The 22,082-nt window shown below is 47.5% G+C and overlaps 1 protein-coding gene across 1 annotated transcript in view; it reads right to left on the bottom strand.

Moving 5' to 3' along the window:
- Positions 1–11,504: 11,504 nt before the first annotated feature.
- The window catches only part of NLRP5 (NLR family pyrin domain containing 5), a 58,259-nt gene continuing 47,681 nt past the window's right edge, over positions 11,505–22,082 (bottom strand). The window contains exons 14-16 of the mRNA XM_033224525.1: positions 20,921–21,091; positions 15,345–15,515; positions 11,505–11,759 (exon numbers count right to left, since the gene is read on the bottom strand). Coding sequence (XP_033080416.1) covers positions 11,627–11,759; positions 15,345–15,515; positions 20,921–21,091 — 475 coding nt within the window. The 3' untranslated portion in view covers positions 11,505–11,626. The remainder of the gene's footprint in view (positions 11,760–15,344; positions 15,516–20,920; positions 21,092–22,082) is intronic.

The following is a 22,082-nucleotide window of genomic DNA, read 5'->3' as shown; positions in this document are numbered from 1 at the left end:
AGCACTTTAGGAGGCCGAGGCAGGTGGATCACCTGAGGTCACAAGTTCGAGACCAGCCTGGCCAACATGGAGAAAACCTTGTCTCTACTATAAATACAAAAAGTAGCTGGGCATGGTGGCACATACCTGCTTGGGAGGCTGAGGTGGGAGGATGGCTTGAGCCCCGTAGTTCCAGGCTGCAGTGAGCTGTGATTATGCCACCACTCTCCATATAGGCTAGGTGTATGGTAAGCTGTATTATCTAGTTGTGTGTAAATACACTTGATATTTGCACACAACTGATGACACAGCTCTCAGAACAGAGACGGGGTTTATTACGAGATTTGGCTCCCACGATTGTGGAGGCTGAGTCGTCTCACGATCTGCCGTCTGCAAGCTGGAGAACCAGGAACGCCTGTGGGGTGGTTCCAGTCCAAAGGCCTGAGAACCAGGGGAGCCGAGGGTGCCAAATCCCAGGTCCAAGGCAGGAGAAGATAGGTGTCCCCACTCCAACAGGCAGGCGGGCAGGAAGCAAACAAGGTGAATGACTCCCTCCCTCTACACCTTTTTGTTCTGTTCCGACTCTTGGATGAGATGAGTCCACTCACAGAAGGGAGGGGAATCTGCATTACGAAGTCCACAAATTCACACCCTAAACTCAACCGGAAATACCCTCCCAGATACACCCAGAAACAATACTTAATCTGGGAACCCCGTGGCTCAGGCACGCCAACACATAAAACCTACCATCACAGACAAGCAGGTCCAATGTGGTGGGTTCGGCCAGGGGATGGGCTAAGGCCTTAACCTGAGCAGTCCTGTGTACCTTCAACTGTTCAAGCTGCCAGGAGGCCCCCTTCCAGGATTGTACCACTGATCCCTGGCACCCAGCTCATAACCCTTTCAGAAACACAGGTAATAGCGGAACAGTCAGTCCAGGACAAACAGAACACAGACAAGCCAGTCTGCAAGATCCTCATATCCAGCAGGGGTCAGCAAAATGTCCCAAAGGCCAAATTGTGCCAGCTGCCTCTTTCTGTAAATAAAATTTCATGAGAACACAGCCACGCCTGTTTGCTTTTGTGTTTTGTTCAAAATGTTTATATGTTTTTAATTAAAAAAATTTTTAATGGACAAAATTATATATATTTATGGTGTGCAATCTGCTGTTTTGAAATATGTTTACAGCCAGGTGCGGTGGCTCACGCCTGTAATCCTAGCGCTTTGGGAGGCTGAGGCAGGTGGATCACCTGAGGTCAGGAGTTCAGGACTAGCCAGCCTGGCTAACATCATGAAACCCCATCTCAACTAAAAATACAAAAATTAGCTGAGCGTGGTAGCAGGCACCTGAAATCCCAGCTACTTAGGAGGCTGAAGCAGGAGAATCGCTTGAACCTGGGAGGCAGAGGTTGCAGTGAACCAAGATCCTGCCACTGTACTCCAGCCTGGGTGACAGAGAGAGACTCCATAAAAAAAAAAATAGAAAAAAGAAATATGTATACATTATGGAAAGGCTAAATTGAGCTGATTAACTTGTACATGACCTTGCATGCTTATTTTTTTGTGGTAAGAACATTTAACATCAGGGCTGGGCGTGGTGGCTCATGCCTGTAATCCCTGCGCTTTGGGGGGCTGAGGCAGGAGGATCCCTTGAGCCCAGGAGTTCAAGACCAGCCTGAGCAACATAGGGAGACCTTGTCTCAACAGAACAAAACAAAAAAACACTTAACATCTACTCACTTAGCACGTTTCAAGTACATGATATTTTGCTGTTAACTGTAGTCACCATGTTGTACAATAGCAGGTCTCCTGAACTTTTTTCTCCTGTAACATCAAAATTTATATCCTCTGACTAACACCTCCCCAGGCTCCACCTCCCCATCACTTTCAGCCTCTGGTAACCATCATTCTGCTCTCTGCTTCTGTGAGTTTGACTTTAGATTCCACACAACTGAGATCATACAATACAGATGCTTTTCAAATTATGATGGGGCTACATCCTGATAAACCCACTATACGTTGAAAATACAGATTGAAAAAAAAAATTAAGATGGAGTCCTGCTCTTGTCACCCAGGCTGGAGTGCAATGGTGTGATCTCGACTCACTGCAACCCCCGCCTCCTGAGTTCAAGCAATTCTCCTGCCTCAGCCTCCTGTGTAGCTGGGATTACAAGGTGCCTGCCACCACACCTGGCTAATTTTTGTAGTTTTGATAGACACAGAGTTTCACCATGTTGACTAGGCTGGTCTCAAATTCCTGACCCCAAGTGATCCACCCAACTCGGCCTCCCAAAGTGTTGGGATTAGACTTGAGCCACCACACCTGGCCTAAAAAGTTTTCAGACAGTGTCTCACTTTGTTGCCCTGACTGGAGTGCAGTGGTGCAATCATGACTCACTGCAACCTCGATCTCCTGGGCTCAAACCATCTTCCTGCCTCAGCTTCCCAAGTAGCTGGGACTACAGGTGTGTACCACCACACCTGGCTAGTTAAAAAAATTTTTTTTAGAGATGGGATCTCACTATGTTGCCCAGTCTGGGAAAATGCATTTAATATATTTAACCCACAGAAGATCATAACGTAGCCTAGCCTACCTTGCACCTGCTCCTAATGCTTACATTATCCTCCAGTTGGGTAAACTCATCCAACACACAGTCCATTTTATAGTAAAGTGTTGACTATTTCATGTGATTGATTGCACACTGAAAGAAAAGTTCTGTGGGTACTCAAAGTACAGTTGTCACTGAATGTCACTTTCATACCATTGTAAGGTCAAATCCATCACAAGTCAGGGACCATCTGTATCTTACTATACCTGACTCGCAAGTCAGGGACCATCTGTATCTTACTATGCCTGACTCATTAATGTAATATCCTCCAGGTTCATCCATGTTGCAAGTGACAAAATTTTCTTTGTATTTTCTATGCTTGCTTTTACATCAGCAGAGTTTAGCAGTTACAACAGAGACTAAATGACCCTCAAGTCTAAAATATTTACTGTTTGGCCTTTTTTTTTTTTTTTTTTGAGACAGGATCTCACTCATTGCCCTGGCTGGAGTGCAGTGGTGCGATCGTGGTTCACTGCAGTCTTGACCTCCTGGGTTCAAGTGATTCTCACCCCTCAGCCTCCTGAGTAGCTGGGACCATAGGTGTATGCTACCACGCCTGGCTAATTCTTTTCAAGTTTATTTTTTGTAGAGACAGAGTCTCACTACATTTCCCAGGCTGGTCTTGAACTCCTGGGCTCAAGTGATCCTCCCGCCTTGGCCACCCAAAGTGCTGAGATTATAGGCGTAAATCACCACATACCTAGCCTATTTGGCCTTTTACAGAAAAAAATTTACAGACCTGATTTACGGTCTTGGGACTTGTCTCAGCTCCTCTCCTCCAGAATTTCCTCCTCTTTTCTGTCTCCATCAAACAGGGTCCTCACCCTCCAGCCCTTATTCTCTCTGACCAATACGTGTGGTATGCTCAGAGCTTCCTTTCTGCATTTCTGGCTTTGAGAGTGTGATCCGAAGAGTACTTGCATCAGAATGGCTTAGGAAAGCTTTTTAAAATGCATAGTCCCAGGCTTCACCTAGGTTCCGCTATACAAGAATTGGCCATGGGGCCCAGGAACCTGAAGCTTGCTCTCTCCCCAGTTGAGACAGTCTCACTCTGTTGCCCAGGCTGGAGTGCAGTGGCATGATCTTGGCTCACTGCAACCTCTGTCTCCCGGGTTCAAGTGATACTCGTGCCTCAGTCTCCCAAGCAGCTGGGATTATAGGCGCCTGCCACCACACCCAGCTGAATTTTTTGTTTTTGATACAGACGGGGTTTCATCACATTGGCCAGGCTGATCTTGAACTCCTGACCTCAGGTGATCCACCTGCCTTGGCCTCCCAAATTGCTGGGATTATGGGCGTGAGCCACCATGCCCTGCCAGGTTTACTGTTATATTTTCAGGTTAATGAAAACTTCACAAGCCCTAGATACTGCGCTGATAATACCCCCTGCATAAAAGTACAGCCCTGAGCTCTCTCCACTCTGCACACCACATCTTTTTCACTTTCACCATCTAATAAATTTCCAGCCCAATTTCCTGTCTTTTAACTGCCTCATTTCCTCAGGAGTTCTGAATCAGATCTTGGATGGAGGCAACTATAGTGGTTCATCTTTGCTTTTTAAAAAATAATTTACAAACCATGTAATTCACCCATTTTCAGGTGTACAATTAAATGATACTTTATTATATTCACATAGCTGTACATCTATCACTCCAAAAGGAAATCCCCTACCAGGAACAGTCACTCATTCCTCCCTCCCCTCCCAGCCCTGGGCAAACTCTCATCTTGTGTCTGTGGATTTGCCTCTTCTGGTCATTTCGTGTCAATGGAATCATACGAGTGGCCTTTTGTGTCTGACTTCTTTACAGAACATAATGCTTGTGAGGTTGATCCATGTTGTAGCATTTATCTCTACTATATTCCTTTTTTCTTTTTTCTAAATTGAGATGGAGTCTTACTCTGTTGTCCAGGCTGGAGTGCCGTGGTGCTATCTCGGCTCACTGCAACCTCCGCCTCCCGAGTTCAAGTGATTCTGCTGCCTCAGCCTCCCGAGTACCTGCGATTACAGGCACACGCTACCACTCTGGCTAATTTTTGTATTTTTAGTAGAGACGGGGTTTCACCATCTTGACCAGGCTGGTCTTGAACCCCTGACCTCAGGTGACCTGCCGGCCTCGGCCTCCCGAAGTGCTGGAAGTACAGGAATGAGCCACTGCACCCGTTTTTTTTTTTTTTTTTGGGGGGGGGCTTTTTAATAAGACAGGGTTTCATTCTGTCACCCAAACTGGAGACCACAGTGGTACAATCTCCGTTCTCTGCAGCCTTGACCTACCAGGCTCAAGTGATCCTCCCACAGGGCTGAGACTACAGGCATGTACCACCACACCTGGTTCATTTTTAGTTTTTTTTTTTTTTTTTTGAGGCGGAGTCTCGCTCTCTCGCCCGGACTGGAGTACAGTGGCCGGATCTCAGCTCACTGCAAGCTCTGCCTCCCGGGTTTTTACGCCCTTCTCCTGCCTCAGCCTCCCGAGTAGCTGGGACTACAGGCGCCCACCACCTCGCCCGGCTAGTTTTTTTTTTGTATTTTTTAGTAGAGACGGGGTTTCACTGTGTTAGCCAGGATGGTCTCGATCTCCTGACCTCGTGATCCGCCCGTCTCGGCCTCCCAAAGTGCTGGGATTACAGGCTTGAGCCACCGCGCCCGGCCCATTTTTAGTATTTTTAGTAGCGATGGGGTTTCACCATGTTGCACAGGCTGGTCTCAAACTCCTGGGTTCAAGTGAGACTCCCAACTCAGCCTCCCTAAGTGCTGGGATTACAGGCATGAGCCACTGCACCCAGCCTGCATTCTTTTTTCATGGCCGAATAATATTTCATTGTGTGGATAGGCCACATTTTGTTTACCCGTTCATCTGTTGATAGACATGTGGGTTGTCTGGACCTTTTGGTTGTTGTGAACAAGGATACCCTACTTCATCTCTTACCTTGGTCACGGGCGGCCTACAGGTCATTAGGCAGCTTAAAGACGGGCTGTCTTTCAAATGCTCGCTCCTGGTCCAATCAGCTGCAATGGAGGCCAGCTGCTTGGGTCTGTGGCCTGAGCATTTCATCCAGGGCTCCAGCTCAGTATAGTGATTCACAGTCATCTTGAAATTCTTAATTTTTGAACAAAGCACCCACATTGTCATTTTACACCTGGGCCTCCAGATTATCTTGGTTGATTCCATTTTGACAATGGGGAATAAAGCTAGAGAGATAAAGAATAAACCTACATTCTTGAGTGTCTGCTAAGCAGCACTCACCTCCAATAGAACCAAAAAGGGGCTGATACCTTCTGAGCACCGCCGACACGGATTTCCTGTGAACCAGTCGCGTCCAGCGAGGGGAAGGGGAGGCCACTGGGTGTGTTGGTGAGGGAGGGTTTCCTGCTTCACGTGGACCAGCGGGTCTCAGGAAGGTGCCCCGGTAACATCTGGCTGTGTCTGAAGACTCTTTTGGTTGTCACAAGTAGGGGAGGGAAGGCACCTAGCAGGTAAAAGCAGGGACGTCACTGAACACCCTACAGCTCACAGGCGGGACCCCGATGTGGAAGTGACCGACCCCACTGTCAGCGGTGCCTGCGGTGAGAAAATCCACAGCAGTGGGGATGGCGAGGAGGAGCCCGCCCTGCTCCCCGGAGGGTCTCAGGGAAGATGACGCTCTGCTGCCACCCAGCGGGCATCAGGGGAAACTCACCAGCAGCACAGGGAGTTGGTGTCCGGCAGGGTTCACCGACCCAGGAAGCTTCTTTCTACTCAGTGAGCTCAGGTGGACGTTCTGTGCCATGCAGCTTAAAGCATCGGAGTTTGTGCGGCTGTACACACACCCCAGCTACAGAGCGTGGCAGGCGGGTGGAGGTGAAGTCTATTGACTCACGGATGAGGAAAGGGTCCTTCTTCAGAGATGATGACAAGAGCCCAGATCAGCAGGGAGACAGCGCTGCCATGTGTCCTACCCATGGTGTGATGCACCAGGCCGGTGTGGGGTCTGGGACTCACCACGGTTGCCCTCCAGGACCGTGTCCCTTGCCTTCCTGACGCTCTTGCCTCCCCGTGGTACAAATGTCAAAAAAACAAAAACAAAAACAAAAAAATAAACACTATGTAGGAAGGGGGAGGTTCTCATTTTTTTCATTGTATGTCATGTCCTGAACTTGATGAAAAAACAGTGCAGAAAAGTGTTTTTCTCTCAGACCTGGTAAAGACAGCTAGTCTAGAAAAACAGAATAGTCCTAGTCTCTTGCTAACCTGCCATTTTAGCTGTCAGAACACCTGCAGTTCACGTATTTGTCCATTAGAAGGTAATACATTTTAGGAGAACAGGGATCTTTGTGTTGCCCCATCAGCCTGAGGGCAGTGGCCAGCACATAGGGTTTCTACAGACTAATCATTACTTCAACCTCTACTTTTAGAATTTAGAGTAATAAACAAGGAGTTGGGTAGAAGTCAAGGTGTCATCCCTATTATTCAAAGCTCTGAGGCCAGCTGGGTATGGTGGCTCATGCCTATAATCCCAGCGCTTTGGGAGGATAAGGCGGGTGGATCACCTGAGGTCAGGAGTTTGAGACCAACCTGGCCAACATGGAGAAACCCCATTACTACTAAAAATACAAAAATTAGCCAGGCGTGGTGGCATGCACCTGTAATCCCAGCTACTCGGGAGGCTGAGGCATGAGAATTGCTTGAACCTGGGAGGTGGAGGTTGCAGTGAAGCTAGATCGTACCATTGCACCCCAGCCTGGGTGACAAGAGTAAAACTGTCTTTAAAAAAACAAAACAAAACAAAAAACCCCACCACACACACACACACACACACACACACACACACAGACTGAGGCAGGTGGCCTGTATCTGTAGCTTCCTAGCACTCTGCCACAATCAGTCTTCTGCCCACCCATCCCATCCAAAGCAAAGCTTGCTGCATGAAACAGGCAAGTGTGTACACATCTGGAGACAGGAAGCTTGTGAAGAGCACATAGAAGGTTCAGTTCCTCCCTCCCAGCCGTACCACCTGGGTAACTCCCTCCTCTACCCTTGGACATGGCCAAGAGGCTCAAGAGAAAGAAACTCTTTTCCAACAGGCAGCAGTGAGTAGAACACAGTTTTCTGCCAGTGTGGAACTCATCAGATTCTAGGCGGTTTCATGATCCTCACCCTGGTGTTCCCATCTTGCCAGATCCCCTTCCCTCGAGGGGCTTGTAACTTACTTCTGTCCAAACAGGATGCGGCAGGGTTGATGGGATCTGACTTGTGATGCCATGAGATTCTGTCTTGCTGAGCAACTGTCTTGCTGGCTTTGAAAACGCAATCTGCCATATGGAGAAGGCCAAGCAGAAAAGAGCTGGGGATGGCCTGGGGCTAACAGTCGAGAAACCAAGGCCCTCAGTCCAGCAGCCTGAAAATAGATGCTCCCGGGACCTGCATGAACTTGGAAGAGGTCCTTGTCCCGGTTGGGTCTCAGATGAGACCACAGCCCCGGTCAACACCTTCATTGCAGCCTTGTGAGACCCTGAGAGAGGATCCAGCTGAGTCGTATCTGGACTCAAACGCTGAGATCATGAGTTTTAACTGCCGAGTTTGTGGTAATGTTGTAAACAGCGACAGACAACTAATACATGTGGGTAAATATTGGTGGAGTGAATTCTCCAGCCACTTCTAGAGCTGCTTTACAGAGATTCATCTCTTGTTGAAACTCATTCTATAGGGTAAGTACAATTTTTCCTACTTTACAGATAAATCAAAAGCCCATGGAGATTGACCTTTGTATAGTGTCATGAAAGTTATTAAGAGCAGCCAGAATTTGAACACAGGTCAGCATCAAGAACTTGAAGCTGGGCACAGTGGCTCACACCTGTAATCGCACCACTTTGGGAGGCTGAGGCAGGAGGATCACTTGAGCCCAAGAGTTCAAGACTAGCCTGGGCAAGATAGTGAGATGTTTCTAAAAAATAAAAATAGGCCGGGCGCGGTGGCTCAAGCCTGTAATCCCAGCACTTTGGGAGGCCGAGACGGGCGGATCACGAGGTCAGGAGATCGAGACCATCCTGGCTAACACAGTGAAACCCCGTCTCTACTAAAAAAAAATACAAAAAACTAGCCGGGCAAGGTGGTGGGCGCCTGTAGTCCCAGCTACTTGGGAGGCTGAGGCAGGAGAATGGCGTAAACCCGGGAGGCGGAGCTTGCAGTGAGCCAAGATCGCGCCACTGCACTCCAGCCTGGGCGACAGAGCAAGACTCTGTCTCAACCAAAAAAATAAAATAAAATAAAATAAAACATTGTTTCTAAAACTTGGCTTTTCCCTTTGACCTTCCCTTTAGCTACAACTTTACAAAGTGAGATATTTGTCACAGTTGAGGGTGGGGTAGCAGCAGTGCTCAAGATAATTGACTGGACACAGGAGGAGGACATTGTGTATTTTTAGCTATATAAAAGGTGATAGACAAGACTAACATAGTAATGCTTTGTTAACACAAACATTAATGGTGGTTTTTTTTTTTTTTTTTTTTTTTTAAAAGACTGAGTCTTGCTCTGTCACCCAGGCTGGAGTGCAGTGACCGGATCTCAGCTCCCTGCAAGCTCCACCTCCCGGGTTCACCCCATTCTCCTGCCTCAGCCTCCCGAGTAGCTGGGACTACAGGCGCCCGCCACCACGCCTGGCTAATTTTTTGTATTTTTAGTAGAGACGGGGTTTCACCATGTTAGCCAGGATGGTCTCGATCTCCTGACCTCGTGATCCGCCTGCCTGGGTCTCCCAAAGTGCTGGGATTACAGGCATAAGCAACCGTGCCCAACCTCCTTGCCTTGTGTTTATGTTAGATGGACATGTGTCCCACGTGGGAGAAAAGGTATCCTGAAGACAGATATTCTGATTCGGAAGGGCTTTTTCCCCACTACTCCACCCATTCACCTCGTAAACCCCATCACACCGGTCCAATATCCAAGTATTTTATAAACAGACACTCCCAGAACACGCAAGTATTTAAAAAGTATTCCTGCGAAGAAACCATACGTTGAAGACAATGCTTAGAAGAACAAATAAACTGCAGAGTTGCCATTTCTCCTATACCTGATATAAACTTTACCAGCTGCATTGCAATGAGAGCAGAAAAGGGGCATGCCAGTCCTTGTCTAATATATGCTAACAGGGACTGATGCTAAAACATTCCCCAGTTTGAAAGGGGTTGCCGGAGTTATAGATTTACACACAGTACAGTGAGTGGCTCGTGGAAGGTGGTTGTATGGTAGAGGCAACATTTCAGTTAGTAGAATGAACCCCAGAAATGGATTTCCTGGGTCTGAATGGCAGCTCTGCTACTTATTGGCTGTGCATTCTTTTTTTTTTTTTTTTTTTTTGAGATGGAGTCTCACTCTGTCACTCAGGCTGGAGTGCAGTGGCATGATCTCGGCGCACTGCAACCTCCACCTCCCGGGTTTGGGTGATTCTCCTGCCTCAGCCTCCCAAGTAGGTGAGATTACAGGCATGAGCCACCACACTGGGCTAATTTTTGTATTTTTGGTAGAGACGGGGTTTCACCGTGTTGGCCAGGTTGGTCTCAAACCACCGACCTCAGGTATTCCACCTGCCTCCGCCTCCCAAAGTGCTGGCATTACAGGTGTGAGCCACTGCGTCTGGGCTTGCTGTGCACTGTTATTTTCTGTACCTCAATGTCCTCACTGCGTCTGGGCTTGCTGTGCACTGTTATTTTCTGTACCTCAATGTCCTCATCTGTAAGATGGAAGCAAGAAATATCCTTACCTCTAAGGTGTTGTAAAGATCAAATAAGTAATTCATACTGCTTAGGACAGGGCATGGTATACAGCAAGGGCTGTGTTAGATATCATCATTCATCATCGTCATCATGGATGAGAGAAATAAATACAATAAATCATAAGTACATTTTGGCAAGAATCTAAGAGTTTTCCACTCTTCTAGGAATAGACCGATGGTTCTGTAGCCATGGTAATAAATAACTACCTAGACAGGCTGAAATCCATTCAATGGATCCAAGACAATTTACCTCAGTGAACATGCTTTTTTGCAGGCCAACCAACAGTTGCTCTTTGCATCTGAAATTCAGCCAGTCGGGAAGGGATGCACTCTGAATAACACACCTGTACCAATCAGCCTCACCTGAGTAACCACAGGCTACCTTATACCTTCAAGGTTTAACCTCACTCTGTACCCTCCCCAAATTCCTGCCTACAAAGATCAGAAGTCTGCTCTACTCAGAGAGACTGTGGTAGACCAAGTTTTCATTACACTAAGGAATAAATTCGACTTTATGTTTATAGTTCAGATATTGAGTGACAGTAACACCATCCTTTGGTATTCAGGTATGTGCTTTAAAAAACCAGTAGTTGGCCAGGTGCGGTGGCTCATGCCTATAATCCCAGCTTGGGAGGCTGAGGTGGGCGAATCACGAGGTCAGGAGATGGAGACCATCCTGGCTAACATGGTGAAACCCCATCTCTACTAAAAACACAAAAAAATTAGCCGGGTGTGGTGGCGGGCGCCTGTAGTCCCAGCTACTCGGAAGGCTGAGGCAGGAGAGTGGCGTGAACCCAGGAGGCGGAGCTTGCAGTGAGCGGAGATCATACCACTGCACACCAGCCTGGGTGACAGAGCAAAACTGTCTCAAACAAAACAAAACAAAAAACAAAAAAAAACACCACTAGTTGTGGTACCCAAATTCAGGGGCTGCTTTTGAAGATCTAGGTCCTCCTAACCTCTCTACTCCTAAACCATATCCCCACTAGTTAAGAAAACCACTACTTGACACCTTTTCCAAATGCTCTGTGTTTATTTCATTCCCTCTGTATGCTCTGAGGTAGGACTGACATTTCACAGATACTCAGTCCTACGACTTGAAGGTCTCCAGCCTTCAAATCCAGTAACCAAGGTATATTGAACAAAGAATCACTACCATTGAGGGCTTCATGAGAATCAGAAATCATTCTCCATCTTTGAGAAGGAACTCCCAGGGGCATGGCTTGCTCTGAGAAAACAGCATTTAAAGTTCCTCCATTAGATGGGTGTGAGTGGGGCAGGTTTCCGTATCTTCAGTTTTTCCACCAGTACCGGTCATCTTCATCAAAAGAATGCCAACTACCGTCAATTACGATTCGGGGCTTGAGCAGCTGCACTTCCTCCAGCAGCTTCTTTATTTGCACAGGGTACTGCCATTTCCACAGCCTGGGGAGACAGGGGGAGGACTTGCTACTGAGACGTTGCTTTCGACTCTTCTCCCTTCCTCAAAATTCCTGGAAGCCTCATCAAGGATCTCAGACCTTTTCTTGTACTCTTAAGGAACAGTAGTTAAGAGTTAAAGAAACCAATGACTAACAGAAATTCTTGAGTTTGCAGGATGGCAGACAATAAAAGAAACAGCTTGCTGAAACATGGAGACTCCCCCCTCTACTTATGAAACAACTGGCTAAAATTGGCGAGAAAAAGTATGGCAGGCTAGAGTTTGCAGAGAATGAGCTTGCTGATGTCACAGCCTGAATTTCCACCAGGTTTTATACTAATTCTCCCTAAATTGGCACATGCAACCCATGAGGTAGCATGAATAGATCATTACACATGCCCAAGAACTTTCCAGACCTCCCCTTTTCTTCCAATCACCTACTAATCTCAGAATCTACTTCCTGAACCTTTTCTAATAAAAATACTGCCTTGAAGCCAGCATGGGGAAACAGATTTGAGCTTGACTCCTGTCTCCTTGTGAGCTGACCTGCAGTATAGGGCTTTTTTCCCCCTCAAATCTCCAATGTCACAGTACTGGCCTCTAGCACATCAGGCAGTGAGCCACTTTTGCTTGATAACAGTAGCATGTTCCCTATAGAATAAAAGTAATTCTCTGCATGTAAAGAATCTTGGACATGTCAGATACTATGCTGAGCTTTTAAAGGCATCTGTTCCTCACAACAGTCCTAAGATGCAGGCATGATCCTTCAGTCCATTCATGAATTCCTTCCTTAGAGTCTCTGTGCCAGGTCCTGTTACAGGGTTTGGGAAGGTACAGTAAGTTCTCCCTTAATGTCATTGATAGGTTCTTAGAAACAGTGACTTAAAGCAAAACTACTACAGCAGATTCTCAAAGAATGTCATTTTCTTCAGAGTCATTGTCATAACCATGAGAAAACATTGGTTTCATTATATGTCGTTTTGCTTAAAGTCACAGTTTTTTTTTTTTTTTTTTTTTTTGAGACGGAGTCTTGCTTTGCCACCCAGGCTGGAGTGCAGTGGCCGGATCTCAGCTCACTGCAAGCTCCGCCTCCGGGTTTACGCCATTCTCCTGCCTCAGCCTCCTGAGTAGCTGGGACTACAGGCGCCCGCCACCTCGCCCGGCTAGTTTTTGTATTTTTTTAAGTAGAGACAGGGTTTCACCGTATTAGCCAGGATGGTCTCGATCTCCTGACCTCGTGATCCGCCCGTCTCGGCCTCCCAAAGTGCTGGGATTACAGGCTTGAGCCACCGCGCCCGGCCAAAGTCACAGTTTTTAAGAACGTATCCATGACACTAAATGAAGACTTCCCATATAGGGATGGGCAAGGTAAAATTCCCACCCTTACCAAGCTTACAGTCTACTAGAGGAGAAATAAACATATTTAAATAGATACGTAGCACCACCTCCATTTCACAGATGGGGAAACAGAGCCACAACAGATCAATCAGTAAATCTAGGTCTGACTTCTGTCCTACTTCAACTGCTAAGTCCCAGTCACCACTGATCTTGTCAACGGCTATCATGCCTCGTACATCAAGGATACAAACACATTCTTTCGACAGTACTCCACACCTTTTCAGCTCATTTTGTCACTGTAACAGTTCTGACCACACCAAGACTCCCAGATTCATTGAGCCATGTTTCTCAATCCATCTTCCCCATCCTGTCTTCACTTTCCTCCTATGATTCCAGGGTCTACCACAGCCACTTTTGACTTCTTCCTGGTTAGACTCATGTGCTAGAATTTGAACCCTGGATGAACTCAACTGCCATCAGCTGGACCATACCGGGGAAAACAGTTACTCAACTGAGAAATTTTCTATTGATTATAAATATACCACAAGGAGGTCAGGTGTGGTGGCTCATGCCTGACATTCAGCACTTTGGGAGGCTGAGGCTGGTGGATCAGATGAGGTCAGGAGTTTGAGACCAGCCTGGCCAACATGGTGAAAACCCGTCTTTACTAAAAATGTAGAAATTAGCCGGATGTGATGGCATGTACCTATAATCCCCACCACTCAGGAGCCTGAGGCAGGAGAATTGCTTGAACCCGGGAGGCGGAGGTTGCAGTGAGCTAAGATTGCACCACCACACTCCAGCGTGGGCAACAGAGTGAGACTCCATCTCAAAAAACTTGAAGTAAAATACATAAATACACCACAAACAACCTCAAATGGGCTATCAATGCTGCCAGCTATATATTTCTCAAGATTTTACTCCCTTCAAGTACAACTGTGTTCCTTCATGCTCAGGGATATCTCTGAACTCCTGTTTGTGAATATGAGGTCCTACATGACAAATGCGTTTTCTACCACTAAACACTGAAGACATCAATGAACTGCCACTTTCTCATGAAATAAACTTCTAGTCTTAAGAGATGGTCCTGAATAACTTCTGTGAACTCCACCAGCTCAGCCTTCCAGACTTGTACAAGGAGTGAGAGGGGAGGCTGAAATGTTGTATGGGAGCTACTGAAGAAACTTTCTGCTAGGTGAGTTGTTCAGTGGTGTTAAGTACATTCATACGGCTGTGCAACCATCACCACAACCATCTATCGCCAGAATTCTTCATCTTGCAAATCAGAAACTCTGCACCTGTTACACAACTCCCCAACCCTTTGAAAATCACCATTCTGTCTCTATGAATTTCACTCTTCTACGTACCTCATAGAGATAGAATTCTACAGTATTTGTCTTTTTAGGACTGGCTTATTCTACTTGGCATGTCAAGATTCCATCATGTAGTATGCGTCAGAATTTTTTTTTTTTTTTTTTGAGGTGGAGTCTCACTCTGTCACCCAGGCTGGAGGGCAGTGGCGCCATCTTGGCTTACTGCAAGCTCTGCCTCCTGGGTTTACGCCATTCTCCTGCCTCAGCCTCCTGAGTAGCTGGGACTACAGGTGCCCGCCACCTCGCCTGGCTAGTTTTTTGTATTTTTTAGTAGAGACGGGGTTTCACTGTGTTAGCCAGGATGGTCTCCATCTCCTGACCTCGTGATCTGCCCGACTCGGGCTCCCAAAGTGCTGGGATTACAGGCTCGAGCCACCGCGCCCGGTCAGAATTTTCTTCTTAAGGCTGAATACAATTCCATTGTAGGTATAAGACCACATTCTGTTTATCCTTTCATCCATGAACGCCTGGGTTACTTCCACCTCTTGGCCATTATTGTGAATTAGGCTGCTATGAACATGGGTGTGAAATCTGAGATCTTGCTTTTAATTCTTTTGGGTACATACTCAGAAGTAAGATTGCTGGATCATACAGCAATTCTAGTTTTTCAGCATAAACATTTATAATGTTCTTTCTGTTCCCTTTCCAACATACTCAGAAGTAAGCTCCATGATATTAGGCACCTGGCCTCTATCTCCCGTATTCCTGTATCTCCAGCATCCAGCATGGTACTCAGAACATTGTGGTCACTCACCAACAGAGTAAAATCTGGCTGCCAAGCCATGACCTCAACTTTTCCCCTAAACTGCTTCTCCACCAGCTAACAAGCTTGGAACAGAAGCAGGTCTGTGTTTCAGAAGACAATTGCTGGAAACTTACCCAATTATTTGTAGGTTAGATGTGGGACAGGCAAAGGCCGAACACAGCTTCATCATTCCTTTGGGACTGAAGTTATTCTGCACCAGGTTTAGACTGGTCAGGTGCCGGTTGCAAGAAAGGGCCAAGGAGAGTGCCTCACAGCAATCAGAAGTCAATCCACATGCCTTCAACCTGCAGGGTCAGGACACCCAGGAAATAACCCCAAAGATCAATGATGGATCTTTCATTCAACCCATATGAATTTCACCTTGATACTTTTCCTTTGGAAAAAAAAAAGTGGTGGGCTCTGTCTCCCAGTTTTTGTTTAGTTGTTCTGATGAAAGACCCAAATATTTGTGTGTTTTTTTTTTTTTTGAGATGACGTTTCACTCTTGTTGCCCAGGCTGGAGTGCAGTGGTGCAATCTCGACTCCCTGCAACCTCCACCTCTGGGGTTCAAGTGATTCTCCTGCCTCAGCTTCCCAAGTAGCTGTGATTACAGACACATGCCACCAAGCCTGGCTACTTTTTTGTGTTTTTAGTAGAAATGGGGTTTCATCATGTTGGCCAGGCTGGTCTTGAACTCCTGACCTCAGATAATCCACCTGCCTCAGCCTCCCAAAGTGCTGGAATCACAGGTGTGAGCCACCGCGCCCAGCCAGATATTTGCATTTCTAACGAGTTCCCAGGTAAAGCAACCGTGCTTGGTTCTCACTTTGAGAAACGGCAGGTAACTCAAAGTAGAGTTGTAGAAAACAATGAAAGAAAGGCTGAGTGTGCCTGTCGCAAGGGAACGTAACCAGGAACGCAGACCTGCAGAGAAAGCAACACGGCACCTGAAGAAAGGTGAGAAGGCAAGAAGGACATTGACAAATGCACGGATATAAAAATTCACCTCTACACAGTGCTTGTGGAAAGAAGGGGACACATCTGAGAAACAAAGATGACTAGATAGCCAGAGCAGAGCCAGACAGTAGTGAGAGTAGAGGCTGGGCACGCAGGTCATACTAAGCGTTTAGAATTTCACCTTAAGAGCAACAGAAAGCCAAGGGACTTCATTAAATATAATCATGGCATTATATAGGAGTGTTCTCCTATTTTGAGGGGAACATGCTGGTTATTTTGGGGCGGGATGTCAAAATCCATAAGTTGCTATGAAATAGTTCACCTGAGACTGGGCACAGTGGCTCAAGCCTGTAATCCCAGCACTTTGGGAGGCCGAGACGGGCGGATCACGAGGTCAGGAGATCGAGACTATCCTGGCTAACACGGTGAAACCCCGTCTCTACTAAAAAAAAAAAAAAAAAAAAAAAAAAAAAAACTAGCCGGGGGAGGTGGCGGGCGCCTGTAGTCCCAGCTACTCGGGAGGCTGAGGCGGGAGAATGGCGTAAACCTGGGAAGCGGAGCTTGCAGTGAGCCAAGATCACGCCACTGCACTCCAGCCTGGGTGACAGAGCGAGACTCCTTCTCAAAAAAAAAAAAAAAAAAAAATGTTAACTCAAATAGATATACTAAAAGACTAATGATTGTTTAAATTAGGTGGTGGCTATATAGGTTTTACATGTCCTAATCATTCTAGATTGTGCATTTTGGATTTTTTTTGTTTTTTTTTTTTGAGACTGAGTCTTGCTCTATCCCTCAGGCTGGGGTGCAGTGGCATGATCTCGGCTCACTGCAACCTCCACCTTCCCAGTTCAATCGATTTTCCTGACTCAGCCTCCTGAGTAGCTGGATTACAAGAGCCCGCCTGTATTTTTAGTAGAGATGGGGTTTCATCATGTTGGCCAGTCTGTTCTCAAACTCCTGACCTCAAGTGATCCACTGGCCTCAGCCTCCCAAAGTGCTGGGATTACAGGCATGAGCCACCGCACCCAGCCAAATTCTTATGATAGAGTAAAAAGTTAATGAGATGCAGCTCAAGTTATTTTAGCCACGTATGGCTAGATGGTGAGATTAGATTGTTTTTCATTTTGCTTTTAAAATAGTATCTGAACATTTATAAGACAAAACATGCAGCAGGGAGGCTGAGGATAGATGCAAGGGGAGGTAAATCCGTGAAGGTAAAAGGTGCTGCACACAAATGACTGTGGGATTCCCAACGTGGAGGAAACTAACCTCTGATTAACATGGGTCAAATTAACTACTGCAGGGATACTTTTGTTTTTTTGAAATGGAGTCTCGCTCTGTTGCCCAGGCTGGAGTGCAGTGGTGCAATCTCAGTTCACTGCAACCTCTGCTTCCCGGGTTCCAGCGATTCTCCTGCCTCAGCCTCCCCGAGTAGCTGGGATTACAGGTGCCCGCCACCAAGCCTGGATAACTTTTATATTTTTAGTAGAGATGGGGTTTTGCCATGTTGGTCACACTGGTCTCGAACTCAACTTCAGGTGATCCAACCCCTTTGGCCTCCCACAGTGCTGGGATGACAGGCATGAACCACCACGCCCGGCCATGCTTTATTTATTGTGGGTAAATAAAGACATAGGGAAACCCTGTCTCTACTAAAAATACAAAAATTAGCTGGGCGTGGTGGCAGGCACCTGTAGTCCCAGCTACTCAGGAGGCTGAGGCAGGAGAATCGCTTGAACCTGGGAGGTGGAGGTTGCAGTGAGCCGAGACAGTGCCACTGCACTCCAGACTGGGTGACAGAGCTAGACTGTCTCAAAAAATAAAAAAGGAAGTGCTGATATATGCCACAACATGGATGAGCCTTGAAAATGAAGGAGCCAACCACAGAAGGTCACATGGTGTATAATTCCATTGGTATAAAATACCCAAAATAGTCAAATTCATACAGAAAGTAGAAAGGTTGCCAGGGCTAGAGGGAATGGGAAATAGAAGGGGGGACAGCTAAATGGGTACAGGGTTTCCTTCTGGGGCGATGGAAATAGTCTGGAAGCTAATAGAGCTGGCTGCACCGCACTGTAAACTACTCTGGAATGTTTGCTACTACGTGTGAGCACTGACCATCCACTAGTCTTGTATGTATGCTGCTTATAACTCTCCGTGGCTCGGGGGGGGGTCACATTCCTATTGTGTTAGTAAGAGGCTTTAATCTGGGCACACACCCCCCTTTTTTTCGCACAACAGTCTCTGTCACCCAGGCTGGAGCGCAGTGGCACGATCTCAGCTCACTGCAACCTCCACCTTCCGGGTTCAAGCCTCAGCCTCCCGAGTAGCTGGGACTACAGGCACCTGCCACCACGCCCGGCTGTGTGTACTGGTGCAGATCAAAGTTGGCTTCTCGAGAGGTCGTTGAGGGCTTTCAAAGTAAATGGTTTTATATTATTTGAAGGGGTGGGGGTCGTTTGTTAAGCATCCAGAAGAACAAGGTAGGTGCACATGTCTCCAGGGAATGAAATTGTTGTGAAATTGTCTCAGGTAGTGGGGAAAATGAGTAGACCAGATGACTAATGCTGGGAAAACAAGTTTATATCCATAACCCCTGATTGCACAGGACAGCAACTTGCCACGGCCTGTTTTGGTCCTGCGATTCTCAGCTACCGAACGGCAGGTGCTGAGAGGGTGGAGAATGTGGTTCATTGAAGCTTGGAGTGTTTGTAGGTGGACACACCCAAGAACAGAAGGCTAAGGGAGAGACTACATTTAAAAGAAAAACAGGCCGGGCGCGGTGGCTCACACCTGTCATCCCAGCACTTTGGGAGGCCGAGACGGGCAGATCATGAGGTCAGGAGATGGAGACCTTCCTGGCTAACACGGTGAAACCGCGTCTCTACTAAAAATACAATAATTAGCTGGGCATGGTGGCGGGTGCCTGTAGTCCCAGCTACTCGGGACGCTGAGGCAGGAGAATGGCATGAACCCGGGAGGCGGAGCTTGCAGTGAGCTGAGATCGCGCCACTCACTCCAGCCTGGGCCACAGAGTGAGACTCCGTCTCAAAAAACAACAAAAAAATGCAGAAAAAGAAAAATAGAACATGGAGCCAAAAGATAAGTGACGGTATTACAGTAAGATAAATAAGCCTTGATTTAATAAGAAATAAGATAAAGTTTAATAAAATCGTAAAAATAAAACACAAAGCTAGATAGAAGGGGAACTAAAGAAGGGGCATGACCACACAGAAAGATGTTGAGGGGACAGAGAACCAAGGCATGATGAACTTGAAGAACAATGCGTGACTTCAAGAAGGAAAGGGGTCCTGGCCAGGCGCGGTGGCTCACGCCTGTCATCCCAGCACTTGGGAGGCTGACGCCGGCGGATCACTTGAGATCAGAAGTTTAAAAGCAGCCTGGCCAACATGGTGAGACCTCGTCTCTACTATATGTATTAAAAAAATTAGCTGGGCGTGGTGGCGGGCGCCTGGAGCCCCAGCTACTCAGGAGGCTGAGGCTTGAACCCGGAAGGTGGAGGTTGCAAGTGAGCTGAGATCATGCCACTGCACTCCAGCCTGAGTGAGAGAGAGAGACTCTGTCACACACACACACACAAGTTTGGGGGGTGCCCAGATTAAAGTCTCTTAACACAATAGGAATGTGACCCCCCTGGTGCCACGGAGAGTTACAAGCAGCATACATACAAGACTAGTGGATGGTCAGTGCTCACACGTAGTAGCAAACATTCCATTCCAGAGTAGTTCACAGTGCGGTGCAGCCACCTCTACTAGCTTCCAGACTATTTCCATCACGCCAGAAGGATACCCTGTACCCATTTAGCTGTCCCCCTTCTATTTCCCATTTCCTCTAGCCCTGGCAACCTCTCTACTTTCTGTATGAATTTGACTATTTTGGGTATTTTATACCAATGGAATTATACACCATGTGACCTTTGGTGGCTGGCTTGTTTTCAAGGCTCATCCATGTGGTGGCACGTAGCAGGACTTCCCTTTCTTTTTTTGAGACAGAGTCTAGCTCTGTCACCCAGTCTGGAGTGCAGTGGCACAGTCTCGGCTCACTGCAACCTCCACCTCCTGGGTTCAAGCGATTCTCCTACTTCAGCCTCCTGAGTAGCTGGGATTACAGGCATGTACCACCATGCCTGGCTAATTTTTGTATTTTTAGTAGAGACAGGGTTTCCCTATGTTGGTCCAGCTGGTCTTGAACTCCTGACCTCAAGTGATCCACCCGCCTCAGCCTCCCAAAGTGCTGGGGTTACAGGCATGAGCCACCGCGCCCAGCCTCAGCACTTTCCTTTTTACGGCTGAACCATAGTCCACCATACTGGAGGTCTGTCTTAAGCCCCCGGGTGGTTCTGATGCTCAAAGAAGTTTTAAGGACCACTCAGGTCATCACTTGCTTTCTGCCCGTCTTTGTCTCTAGACTGTTCACACTACAACACCAAGGTCTTTTCACTTCCATACTTCTGCCACTTAGCACCAGGACTAGCACACAGGGGTCGTTCAAAGGGCAGCTGAGGGTTTTCTACCTCAAGACCTTATTCCCAAGCATTTGCCACTTCCTCCGTCTCATCCGTAGGAGCCGAGCTGGAACTTACACCCAGATCTGTGGTGCTGCAAAGGTTGCCCTCCATCTAACTTGATGGACTTATGGAAACCAGATCATCACCCTTGTTCAAGCAACCTCCCACTGGGGTCCCCCCGCTCCTCCCAGCCCGGCCCGCAAACAGGCGCCCCAGGAAGTTACCCGAGTCTCGTTAGAACGCTTTTCTTTTGCTTCAGTCCCTCGCACAGCGCAGTGACCCCACCGTCACCCAGGGCATTGTCCGTGAGGTCCAGGCTCTTCAGGTGTCTGCTTCTTGAGATCACACAGGACAGACTCTCACAGCACGCGGCGGTGAGATGACACTTTACCAACCTGCAAGAGGCGGGAAATAGAGCCGGTCTGCTCCTCTCCAGGAAAGTGAAACAGCGGTAGAAGGTTCAGCAGCATCAACTGCAGTTTCCTTTATTCCCTCCTGACGGGCCACGGTTCTGTCCACTCCTGTGAACGGCTTAGACCATGTGGTATCTGTTGGCTCGAGAGAGGGTCGACAGCGGAGGGTGGGGAAGTGTCTGGTGTGATTGAAGGTATATTTTTAAAATTATTATTCTTATTTTTTGAGAAGGCGTTTTGCTCTTGTTGTCCAGGCTGGAGTGCAATGGCACGATCTCAGCTCACTGCAACCTCCACCTCCTGGGTTCAAGCGATTTTCCTGCCTCAGCCTCCCGAGTAGCTGGGATTACAGGCGCCTGCCACCACGCCCAGCCCAGCTGAAGGTATCTTTAAAAGAAATGAGCATAGCAGAGTTTGCTTCCACTTGGAGATGAGGTCAAGATTCTCCATGGGGGAGGAGGAGGGAAATGCAGGGAGGAGGAGAAATTGGAAAGTCTCTGACAGAGCTGAGACGGAGAGAAAAGGGGACGGAAGTTACTGAAATGCTGATAGGTCTAGAATCCAAAAAGGGAAGTTTTGTGCTTGTATTCCTAGGAAAAATGGGGAAAATGGGGAAGATGGGGTGGGTAGCCCCCAAAATAACATCTGAATGGTTTATCGCAGGAGAAATGACTGAAACGGCCTCCAAGTCTATCTTCAGCTTGGGAGGTTAAGGGTAGAATGATAGCACTGGGGCTGGGAGGGTCCATCTTCAGGAGCCATCAGGTCAAGAATAAAGAGGGATGCAGCTGGGTGCAGTGGCTCATGCCTCTGATCCCAGCACTTTGGGAGGCCGAGGTGGGAGGATCACCTGAGGTCAGGAGTTTGAGACCAGCCTGGCCAACATAGTGAAACCCCATCTCTACCAAAAATACAAAAAATTAGTTGGGCGTGGTGACAGGTGCCTATAATCCAAGCTACTCGGGAGGCTGAG

The sequence above is a fragment of the Trachypithecus francoisi genome, unplaced genomic scaffold, assembly GCF_009764315.1.
Source record: "Trachypithecus francoisi isolate TF-2019V2 unplaced genomic scaffold, Tfra_2.0 Lachesis_group12, whole genome shotgun sequence".
In the NCBI taxonomy this organism is placed as follows: Eukaryota; Metazoa; Chordata; class Mammalia; order Primates; family Cercopithecidae; genus Trachypithecus; species Trachypithecus francoisi.
This window is presented reverse-complemented; position numbering and strand designations above follow the sequence as displayed.